The following is a 13,269-nucleotide window of genomic DNA, read 5'->3' as shown; positions in this document are numbered from 1 at the left end:
AAAGATATAAAGGATTGTAGGATTAATTATTATTATGAATAAAATGAATTTATGACGTAACAAGTCCTAATAAGAAAATGTTAGACAAGAATTACTTTTGTAAGATAATTGTCAATTGATGATAAATGTTATTTAAAATATTTATGTTCCGATTGTCCATTTTTAAAATTATTTATTTAACCTGAAATAAATATATTGTTGTAAATTATTTACTTTGGGTTTTATATTGAATAAAAAATGCAGAACATATAAAAATTCTATTTCAATTTTCTAAAATTTCTCTAAATCAACATTTTTTCTAATTCTAATTAATTTATAAATATATTTATATCATTTAGAAAAATAACTAGTTATTATACCTTTATAAACATGCATTAATTATTTTAATAAGTGTTTCAATTACAAACTACTTAGCTGAAGTACATAGTGAAGAAAAATATATTTTTTATTTTTACTTATATTTCTGAAATATTTATTAAATTTATATATATATATATATATATATATATATGTATTTTGTAGTTAAAATTATGAATCTGTTCATAGAAATATTATTATCTATATATACGAGTGTATAAGAAATCTATTAGAAATCCAAGTGTAATCATGTTTAAGGGATTTATATCTAAACAAATTAAATTCATTGAAATTAAATTCACTGAACATTATGAGTAATTTATAAATAATTTGTTAATAGAAATACACAATTAACTAAATTTTTAGTCTGCAAATGCATTTATTTCAAGTAAAATTTGTTGCGATAAGATCTTTTCGAAACCATATTTGTAGTAAATGAATTCCGTGAGGAACGTTGTACTAATTGAGTTCCAATTAAATACTCGAATTTCCCTGATTTATGTGAAAACTATTGGTTATCAAACCAATGGAACAATTTTCATTAAAAATCAAAATAGCATTTAGTTAAATTTCTTATATAAAATTTCTTAATAGAAATCAAACCACGTATTAATGGGAACTATTATTTAAAGTTAATAAATTATTAGAAGATATTTTCTAATTGTATTCTATTGTTAGCTGGAATATTAAATAAAATGTAATATTAATAATTATTACATCTTGTCAATATCTTTTCTTGCTAGACATATTTAAACAATATAAATGGATTTAATTTGTCAGACTATTACTATTATATTATTAATAGTAATTAACACATAAAAAATTTCATGACGTATAATTAATTCGTGACTATCTTCAAGATTAAATAACGAGTATATTCAATATTAAAACATGCTAGCGAGTAATTCATTATTTATAATTGCAATAAAAATACTATTACATGTAAATTATCTCAATTGAATTTATTATACTTATAAAATAGCCTAATGAAATTATGGAATCGGATATTTTAAAGTAGTCTAGATATATGCCGATATAAATAATATGAAGGGAATTATTTTTACAATAATTTAACGAAATGAGAAAGGTTACAGAGAAGAATAATTTAACATTATCTAATAGGGAAGCTATTCTTGATACGATGAAATTATTAAATGAAAACTTTTAAGGATCTCTTTGCATAAGATCTGCTTCTGTAATTTCCTAGTCTTATGAAGCGGTAATAATGTAATTTGGATCTTATTTATAAAATGAAATAAGTAAAAGACTAGATTATATAATTTATTAGAAAAAACAGAACAAAAACAAAAAACAGAAAGATATTTAAAATACAGAATTAGAATTTTTAATAAAACGGAACGACATAGATATGAAATATGAACTACGTATACATAAAGTGTAGATAATATTTTTAGTAAATTGGTTAAATATATATGTATTCAGCTATGGAAATTCATGTGAATATAAAATATCTCTGCCCTATTAATCTTTATCAATTTATAATCTAAATTTGACATTGGCAAGTGTGAAATCAAGATTAAAATGCAGAATGATCGAAGAAGTAAAAACGAGGGACTTATATAACGCTGTTAAGACATTCATCCGTATTGAGGAGTGAGTGCTGAGTGAAAAATAGATTTGAGAAATATGTAAAATTAAAAATAGAGAGTAAAGGAGGTATTGGGTACTCTCAACTATAACAACTGCGGCATATCGCTTATCATCAAGATGAATTTCTAAGCAAGTAAGTCACTTATATAAAAAACAATTTCTCAAAAATCAACATGAGCTTATACTTCATAGTGTTATCGATCAGTAGATGTTGAATTGAATGAAAATGTTTTCGATGCATAAGGAACAATAATAGCATATGAATCCGAGAACTTTAAAAATCCAATTTATTTTCTAAATTATAACTTGATTTTTATTTAGCATAATTTAACTCAAGAAGAAGTTAATTATTAAATTATTAAAGTATAAAATATTTATGCAATTTAATTGATTCTGAGTTAAATTTAAATTACATTTAAATAAACGTTTCATTTTCTAGAATATTCATTACAAGTAAAAAATTTTTATATCAATAATGAAGCTCACTAAAATTCAAATTTTTAAAATATTTTAACTGAATGCCGTCATTTGTGATTACTCTATTAATAAATATTATTTGGAAAATTGAAGAGAAGATCAAGAAAATTAACAAAAATCCAATTGAATTTTAAGATTTATATCCCTTATTTATACGAACGAGATTTAATTTATTTTTATGAATAGTCTTCATTTGATTTTATTAAATATTTTATTATAATGAATAATTTTACATTTTTTAATGACAACTGGATCTTCACATTTTTTAGGTTGTGCAATTAAATAATTTATAATGTTGGATATATTGTAATTTATAAGATGCGGGAATATTTATATAATGTTAAATCTATAATAATATAATTTTAAAAGAATTCAAATATTATTGTCCTATGCCCTACCTCATGAATGAACTTTATATAATTGTTTGTATAAGTCACATTCAATTAGATCCCATGACAAGGTCGACTACCAATTAATCTTATATACAGCAGTATTTAATTAGTTAAATTAGTTATAATAATATAAAAAATCAGTTATACGTAAAAATTTAGTTTTTAATTAAGATTTATATTATACATGATATTAATAAATGATGTTTTTAATATCGAATGCTACTTTAATCAAATAAATATAAATTTTAAATTAAATTATTATTGATTAATATTAAATTTTTAATATAAAAACTTTAAAAGAGTGGAATAATGAAACAACAAATGAAAACTTTATTTGACGATGATTTTGAAATGATAATTTTTACCCATAAGATTTAAAACGAATATTAAAATTTTCTGTTTTAAAAATGATTCTTTTTATAAATTTGTATATATATATACATATATTGGTGATAAACTTAGTTTGTCATTAAAGTATTTGAAAGACTTTTTGTTTACCCTATCGGAAATGAGAGGGCAAATCAGTGTTGAATGTTGCTTTCAAATGCGTTTGAGACTTTAACACTTTATAAGCCAAGAGTCCCCTCTAACAATTTATGGACAGCTCGAGAAATAGAGGTCACTGGTTAAACATTACTCACCATTGTACTGACAGGTCATGCTCGATGCTCCTTCTAACTTGTAACCGTGTGGACACTCGAACGTCGCGCTTTCACCCAGTCGCGGACCCTCGATTTTCGCGATCAATGGCGGTTCGGGTGAAGTCGGCATCGGGCAGTGGACGTCTGTAACATACATTGGATTTTAACCTTCTTTCTTTCATTCATTGACCTACATGTAGGTACATGCGTAAATATATATATATATATATATATATATATATATATATGTCTATGGCGAGAGTGTGTATAGACGAAAATAATTGTCCTTTTGCGGCTTTCGGATGGGATTTTCACAGGCTGAGGTGAACTAAATCCATTACAATTTACTTCGCTTTTCAGCCATGTAAATTAGAAACTAGGAAAGTAGTTATTATTATTTCATAGTTCTTACTATCAATCAATAGTTCTATGCTTTATTACGAATGTATTTGAAGGTAATTTTTAAAGGAAGTTTGACGTAATTATTTTCTATTTCTGATTGCTGATTGAAAAATCGTTGTTTCATAGGGAGACCGAAACATTATTTTAAATGAATGATAATCAATAACTAAATATATTATTGTTCGTCTGTACATAATTTTTTTAATCTATTATTATATTACAAAATTCCGGACGCAAAAATTCGATATATACATCAAAGTGGTTAACCCTGCAATCTTATCATAATTCAATTTTATCGCGTAAACGAATAAAAATGAATAATTCTCACTACTTATTGCTTCTTTGCATTTGATTAAATTTCTTTTTTTAAAAAAAGTGATGGAATAGTTTTCATTATAATAGATATTAAATACTTATTTAAATATCGCAATATTAATGCAATTGAGGTAAAGGATTGCCAGCCAGAGTATAGGATCATAATAAAAGAACAATAAATATAAATATAATAATTATTATAAATATAAATATAGATATAATAACGACGGGTTATTTACAAGTTTTAAATTTATATTTAACAATGACCTAAATATAATTATATCAATACGGTTATTTATTTCCATTATATCGACACATTTTCAAGTATATGGTGACAGACTTTAGCATGGAAAAACCATTGAACGAACTATTTTAGTTGTTCAATCCAACGTCCTTATATATGTAACACCATAATATTATACATTTTATATTTTAAATATAATGTAAATGCATAATATTATTCGAATCTTGCATTTAGTACTGCAATATCAGTCTGTGAAGCAATTCTTCGTATTAAGAAACGTACAAAGAACTTGACAAGTTGACTAAGCCGATCTCTTCAATTGATAAAATTTAACTTTCGCCGTTGCAAAGTCTAAGACACGCGATATCCAATACGATGAAATAAGCTTCGGATTAAATATGACGATCTAGTTAAGTATAGAAATATATTATATTCAGATAAAAAGTACATTATGATGAGTTATAGAGAAAGTTGTATTCAGTCTAGGAAAGCTTATAATTTTGTTTATAAGTGCAACATCAAAACAATTAGCGTAAGCACACTCTTATTATTAAAGCACTTGACTAATTATCCAGGCGAAAGTTTTGCCACTCGATAAGGGAACACATCTCTTATTCTAATTCAAAGATTATGAAATTTTCTATATTTGAATATTCTCTTTCTTTCTGCAAGTTATTCGCGACAGCTCGGATCTTATTCCAATGGTATAAAATGTATAATTTAAAATCTCGGTAAGTACAGGATTCAGGCACTGTAATTCCTTTTCTTATATAAGTTCACATTTTCGTGAACTATAAAATCATAATAAGAAAAATAGATAAAGGACGTTTATTCGTAAAAATATAATGTATTATATTGATTAAAGTAGAGTATAATGGTGTCTTGTAGGATGTTATAACATTAATCAACATATGGAATAATATAGATTATTTTTTAATTATTGAATTTACTCGTTCAAATTTACTTGACAATTAAACTTTATTAATGATTCTTTAAATAAGGACTTAATAATAATGTAGCTTTCAATATGTTTTTATATTTCCTCAAATAGTTAGCCCAAGTTTAAACGTAGAATTTTAACCGAGAATGGTAAATTTAGAATTTTTGTACTTATTATTATTTAAATAATATTGTCCAAAAATTACTTATAACTTGCTATTTATACACTACCGTAACTAACATTATCTATTCCCTTTTATTTTATTTTCACTTCAATGAATAATTGTTCTATATATTACTAATAGTTTTTTGCTCTCTTACATTTGTGTTTCTCTATTTTATTTCGGATATCATTATGTGTAAAAATAGCTCAGTTAGATGTTGATAAGATACCTAATGCATCTAAAAAGTAATATACTAATATATAAATAATATAAAAGTATAATAATATATATTATGAGTATATATAGAATAGGTATAGATAACTGTGAGGTTGAGAATCTCGATTTATTACTTGTCGATCATTATTTGTAAAACGATGATAAATAACTATGTTTAATTATACTTTTACTCATATTTCGTATCAAATTTCGAGAGAAAATTATGCTTTCATAATATATTATAGTAGAGTCTAATCAGGGCTTCAATTGATGTTCAAGCAATGCAATAATTTACAAGTTGAATTTGAATGAAAGTAGTCCCGATATGTCATAACCATTCGGTTTTTGTTCGCCGATTTTGCATGTTCGATACCTCCCTTACTGGTTCTCTAATCGTGTATGCGTGTATCTCATTAGGTACGGACGGTTTATCACTCAATATTAAATTGAAATTTACGAAATTCTCTTATAATGTCTTTAATTAAAAAAATAAAAAATAAAATATAAAAAAATAATAAAAAGCAATTTTTATCACTCAATATTAAATTGAAATTTACGAAATTCTCTTATAATGTCTTTAATTAAAAAAATAAAAAATAAAATATAAAAAAATAATAAAAAGCAATTTTTTAAAGGTTTTTTTTTTTTTTTTTTTTTTTTTTTTGGTATAAAATTAACTTTTAGGCTCATCTTTTCAATACAATCTTTGTATCATTAATTATATAAAATTTTATTTTACATTATGATTTTTAATGTAAGTTAAGTTTGATAAATTTAGAAATCGAGTTCCTCGAATTGTATTTGGCTGTTGATATAATTTATGTGAGGATTATCTAAATTATGAAAATGCAACTACTAATTGAAAAACTAACATTTTAGTCATTGCTACGTAATTTCATTTTGTTTTGGTTGATTGTCTCTATTGATAGTAATCGAACCCTTTCTTTTTCTTTTTTTTTTTTTTGTCAAAGGAACGCAAAGGTATTAATTTGATTGAATATAATCCTGCAAATATATTAATTTGAAATAATTATGAGAAAATAGTCGAAACTCTCTAAAAAATAAAAAATGTTTATACTACCCTCTATATCTAGCGAAAAATTGTTTAAATAAATCATTTTTTATTATGTAGGATGACGGAAAACCTGGTGTAAATGATGCCGAGAGTATTCCATAAGTGGAACGCCTGCGCCATGTACGTCCATTGGAAAAAGGGGAAAGCCATATCACTTGATATTGTGTACAGTCGGACGTGAGCGACACGTGCTTAGAGTAGAACATCTTCTCACGTGTATATATATATATATATATATATATATACATAGAGATACATTGATAGGCAGGTAGTTTTAAAGAAAAGTACCGAGTTGCATTTCAGGGTGAATTCAATTGAATGGAACCGCAGCACTAGATTTACAAGGTTGTTGGATGCATAAACGCAGTTGGCGATGGATGTGCTCGGATAAATCCGTTGAATGATTTTACTCGTTCGAATGTATCGTTCGGTTGCTATTGAACAGCTTACCAAGCAGCTGCAATCGTACTTCAAAATCTGTTTATTATTTAAAAAGGTTGGTTTTTACATACTACTGCCATAATCCAATGCATCCGATTTTTCATTTTTATTATAAAATTATACTGCGAGCAATAGGAATTATATTCCCAAAACTGTTTTCAAAATTGAGGGCTTAAAATGCTTTTTTATGGAAGTAAGCCAACAGCGGTTATCGATGTCTTTTAAAATTAGCAAATATTTAGAGAATAATTTTTCCAAATTAAATAAACTGTAAAACGTTAAATCGACAGTTTTATATTCGTTTTAAAGATATTTTTATGAATACAATTTATGAATACAAATAATTATTCGATCCGATAATATTAGAATATTAGTTGTTAAGCATATTTTATTTCATTCAAATATTCCACATAATGCTATTGCAATAGAGAGTGCAATTATTTTTTTCTTCTTTTTTTTGCTATACTTTTTCACTAAGATCGTTTATGGAAAAATAAATAATTCACACAAAATATTGAATTTATTATTAATTTCAAATAAAATAATAATAATGACAAATATACGATATCTTGTATAATATAAATGGTTGATATTATCATTAGATTTTCGCAACATTTGTTTTCTTTGCTTATAAATTTTTGAAATAATATTAAATAAATATCTATTGCTTTTTGTAAATAGTTATTTATTTTATTTTTATAAGCATGGGGAATAGTTGTATTATAATTATCTTTCCTTTCTTCTTTTTATTGTTCTTATTTCACTTTTTATATTATATAAATTCTTTGATTTAATTTATAATTGATTTTAATTTTGATTCGTTTGTTCAATGAGAAGTTGAATCGTCAAAATAAACTCAATCCACTAGTATTACAAAGTATTGATATTTATTAACATTATCGAATTCGTTTATTCGTTTATTGTAGATAACATCAAACGAAATAAAATAAAAATAAAAAAATCATATTACAAAAAACAATCTCCAGATGAAAAATGCTTAAGATTTATAAAAGTAATATGTTTCGTAATATATCGTGAAGTCTAAACGGCGTAGCCACGTTGGCGTGATTTTTCTCGATTATTCCTGGATGAGTCTCGCTGAACGTCAGAACTTGGTTTCTACAAAATAATCCTTCACTGGCAATTATAAATCAGAAAGTCGGCCAACTCGTTAATTACTAAAATATAAATGTGCTTTTAATTGTAAAAGAAAAATGTATTCGAAATAAGCAAAAGAATCGAGTAATGTAAGTAATCATCGGAGATGTAAACAGGCCCATGTTCAATGAACAATATTCTCTCCAAAAGAGTATGAATATAAATTTCGAGCTACGTGAGATGTAATTAAAAAGTCTGCTTAGGCTTGGCGATTTTAATATTAATAGACTGATATCAGCGCACATGGTACATGGTCGTTGGTTGCCGTTCAGCACCGCCGACCAACGGCAGTGGTCGCAGAATTGACACTAGGAGTTGCTGGTCGAGCGACAAGTTCTTCATTAGAAAACACAAGCCCCGGAGCACTGAGCTTAAGGTATGAGCGTGGCAATTATTAACGATGAGGAAGAGATCGACATTTTGGTCACGAATGCGTCAGAATAGTTTGTATCAATGCTTGCGAGGTCTTCGCTATTTGATTTAATATGGCATTCGATAGTTATAGAAATTAAGAATCAATGGTCAAGTGATAAGGGTCAATTAAGAAAAGTTCCTATTTGCGATAGCAATATCATTTTGATACGAATGCTAGGAATTTTTGTAATGTTAATGCGCACATATAGAGAATAAATAGCTTTTCAACATTTATATTCCTATTGATTTTATACATTTAAGCATATCCGAACCATAAAAACGAATTAAATTAATTTTAATTTTTCCAACGAATATGAGAAGAAATTTATTTTCTTTTGTTATTTTTTATTTTTTTTTTTTTCATTTAATATTGCTCTAAATAAAGGGATATATTCGAACAGTTATTTCATGTTTCATCAGAAAAATTTATGAGCTTAAGGAGTTTATGAACACCTTCGCGCTTTTATGACTTTAGCATACGAGTATTGAAAACGAGGAAAGTACTTTATAATAAATAACGATAATTATTAATTTATCAAATTATAATTATACAGTGTTACATAATTGTTAAAATTACTTGGTCGATTCTCTGTAAAATTTTAATAATGCAAGACTATAAGATAATAACGGTAGTCTTCTTCCAAACCAGTAAAATACTCATAAAATACTAATAATTTTAAAGCTTTTCGAGATGTGAAGTTTCACCCATATAAATAAATCCACATTACCAGGATAAACATTGTCATAAATTGTTTTTAAAATGTGCACGTGAATCAATAGATAAGCACGCGTGGTCGCAACCGTAGTCTTCATTTCCCCGAAGATGCTACCCGCAGAGCGACTTTACCCAATATCAACGCTCCATCCTATTTCCCTTACTCTGGAGCTCCAGAAAAGCGAGTCAAAAAAGCTATCAGCTCTGCTTGCTTCTCATTTTGATTGAAAGTTAGAGTGCATTTTATCTTTCATTTTAGTCATTACTGTTTCTAATATATTTATTTCTACGCGCCGACATTCATTGGATATAGTAGCTTATAGCACTAACTGCCGAGTACCTGATATATTTGCTGAATGCGAGCGGATGCTCAAGTAGTAAAGTTCTACGCATAATGAACATATAGTGATAAATATAAACTAATAAAAAATGTGATATAAATCTATCTTTTCTCGCAAGTAAAATGAAAATCCTCAATACTTGCGATCATACACTTACCAATAACGTGAACTCGAATAGAGTTCGTGAGGCCTCGAGGGGTTGAACATGTATAAACTCCAGAGTCTTGGGTTTTCGCATAGTATATCGATAGCCGATACTTCCAATCCCTTTCGAAGGCAGCTATCGCCCAACCTGCAAAATAGATAAAATTCCAGGCATATGAGATTGATTGTCTTATTAGCCTAATCGTGCATAAATTACTTATGTACTGATAACTTATACGACAAAAGTCTAATATAATCATAAAAGAAATAAAGTGCTTCATAATGAAAATTCTTTACTACGAGAATTATTAACTACGAGAATCTTTATTATTATGTGAATAAAAATAATATTACATTTTCTATAATTTTGCAAGTAAAATTTTTTAATCTAGTCCTTTACTCCGATAAAATATTGAAATTCATGCTTTTCTCTTTTTATATTTTATTGTAACTCTTAATGCACAATTTTTTTTTTTTTTCAAATTTACATTATATTCTTCAACGAGTACCTAAGAAAGTCACAATTTATAGGAAATTGTTTATAACATTAAAAATGTTAATTGTAATTTTTACTTTTATTATAATTTTATATTGAAAATTGTATAATATATGTAGGTGCGTTTATAACACTACGTAAATAATTTCCATATAAAACTTAATATTTTATTGAACAATTAAAGACATTTACGGACATAATATAATCCGTTATTTCAATTTTTGTAATTTTTTGCACCAAAAAATACATATAAATTTACTATTCATAATGTAGGCATTATTACGATGGTAAATCACATAAAAAAATTCGAAATATAATATGATATATTGTAATATAGTTATCATTGTAATAATTTGTAAAATATTTGAAATCTAATGAAATATTGATATTAAATTTAAGCAAATTGAGTTCATAAGAAATTTTCTATCTAATCTTTTTATTCATATCACTAATTACACATACAAGTAATGCATAGTCATTAGACAAGATATATTTGTATCTAAACTTTCAGACATTAATGGTTTAACTTTGATTTGAAATAGTTTTAAGTAATACTAATACTTTACTTTAGTTTATAAATTAGCAACAATTTCGTAATTTAATGCTGTGCATATAATGCAGTAATTAACTGTATATAAAAAATAAATGAAGAAATTATGTTTTAAGTTTTAATAAAAACAGTGTTCCATATAGATTCCATTAATACTGTCCGGGAATTGAAATAATTGTGTATTTTTCCAATAATAAACTTATGAAAAAGAACATGTTACATATACGATTATTAATATACACAAAAATTTTGAAATTTAAAACTTACTTATCGATTACGAATTTATAATTAATGAATACATAGGCATTAACTTTAATTTAAGTTAAATCGTTGAATACGATTCGAGATATAATCCAAGAGAATAACTATTAGAGCTTAGAATTCTCAAATCTCCCATTAAAATTGACTAGACAGTACATTTATGTCTACTTATAGAAATTATCTTCTAATGCACGCTTAACATTTGGAGAATATGAACAGTAATTCATTGGATTTTTCATCGGACAATGCATTTATTTGAATGTAATATTTAACGAGAATCGCTATATCTTCGAGATATAGAGATATTGAGAATTTTAATTTAAATTTATATAATTAAATAAACGATATAGAAATGATAACACTATTAATAATATCTAGATGCTTTTAAATTCTTTATTATTTCATGTGAAATGTGTTATTATACAAATACCGAGAAATATCGTATAATTGTAAGTCAGATGTAAATAATGCACGGCATTGAGATGCAAACTGGCTAAACAAATTAAATTCAAAAATGTATTATTTGTAGCTTGAGCGTGTATGACCTATCAATAATTCAAAAATGTCAGGTATGAAACGAATATAACGACGAGAGCTTGAAATCATCCGATTTAGTGGGCACGCACGGCTTATTCTATCAATATGAGCGCACCCGGTTTTTGCACCCTCGCGCGATGTACAACTATAATTCACTTGGTTAAATGCCAGACGAGAAAATATTATGAATAAAACAACGTTGTGTTGTTAATGCCACCCGACGGCTAACCCAATGTCGGATTTCGCGGTAATTTTACAAATAAAAAGCCTATAAGGATTGAAAAATAATCCAGAAATTCGATGAAGTAGATTAATTTTTTCATACTTTCAAATATTAAAATCACAAATTGATATAAATGAAGGGCTGAACAGGTATTCCAATTTTCTTATATTTATAATAGGAAGTAAATATGGTTGTTATACATTCGTGCTGCATAATGTAATGAATTTTTATGATAGATGCTTCGGGAATATTACATTTATGTCAATCAATCAATTAGGTATTTACATCATATAAATGGATTTCTTTGCCGAGAGTAATATATATGTTCGCTACTTTAGTTTACACATTTTTTTATTTCACTTCACAGTACATAACTACATAATAATAATAAGTCGCTAAGATTAAATATTACCAATCGCTATAATTTATATCATATTTCAAAAGAAAAAAATTATTTCTATATTATTTTATTCCCAAGAAAGTACTAACATTTACAATTTAAACAATTTAATTAACATTTACAAGAGCTATGTAGAAATATAATTTCTCTCATCTTGCTTTCATTATCTAAATATAGGACTTTCACTCGTGATCTTGAATTTCGTTATTGGGAAAAACATTTCTGCTGTAATATCAAATGGTATTTGTTATGAACATTTTTTGACGAGATAGAAAAACGTTCTTGATCTACGAATTAATTTGCGTCGTATTCCTATGTATCATCGATGCTCTTTAAACGCATGAATAAATCAAGATAATTTAAAACTTAAATTTTTTCATTTAACTATGTTTAAACATTAGTCTACTATTTATTTCATTGGTACTTAAGTATTTAAAGTATACAAGATACTTTACATAAAAAAAAGATAAAAAGTTAAATACATCTGCAGTATGTTTCTTAAAAGATTTTCATTTTCCTTGTGCCTTTGTCAAAGTGTTGTTGTTACGAATAATGAATTAATTTTAGTGGCAGACATATCAACATTAACGGAATAACGATTATAAATATAATTATCTTATGTTTAATATAAGTGTATTTAAAGTCAATTCATTTTAATAAAGAAAAAAAATCATCTAATTTTAGCCAAAAAAAAAAAAAAAAAAAAAAAAAAAAAAAAAAAAAAAAAAAAAAAAAAAAAAAAAAAAAAAAAATTTT

General features: G+C 25.8%; 1 protein-coding gene across 1 annotated transcript in view; it reads right to left on the bottom strand.

Moving 5' to 3' along the window:
- hig (locomotion-related protein hikaru genki) overlaps window positions 1-13,269 on the bottom strand; it is a 52,021-nt gene that overhangs the window by 15,406 nt on the left and 23,346 nt on the right. Inside the window, exons 5-6 of the mRNA XM_011497231.1 lie at window positions 10,060-10,194; window positions 3,479-3,622 (exon numbers count right to left, since the gene is read on the bottom strand). Of these exons, the coding sequence (XP_011495533.1) occupies window positions 3,479-3,622; window positions 10,060-10,194 (279 nt within the window). The remainder of the gene's footprint in view (window positions 1-3,478; window positions 3,623-10,059; window positions 10,195-13,269) is intronic.

This window comes from Ceratosolen solmsi, unplaced genomic scaffold, assembly GCF_000503995.2.
Source record: "Ceratosolen solmsi marchali unplaced genomic scaffold, CerSol_1.0 scaffold13, whole genome shotgun sequence".
Classification (NCBI taxonomy): domain Eukaryota; kingdom Metazoa; phylum Arthropoda; class Insecta; order Hymenoptera; family Agaonidae; genus Ceratosolen; species Ceratosolen solmsi.
Note: the sequence above shows the minus strand (reverse complement) of the source record. Positions and strands in the feature narration are given on the sequence as shown.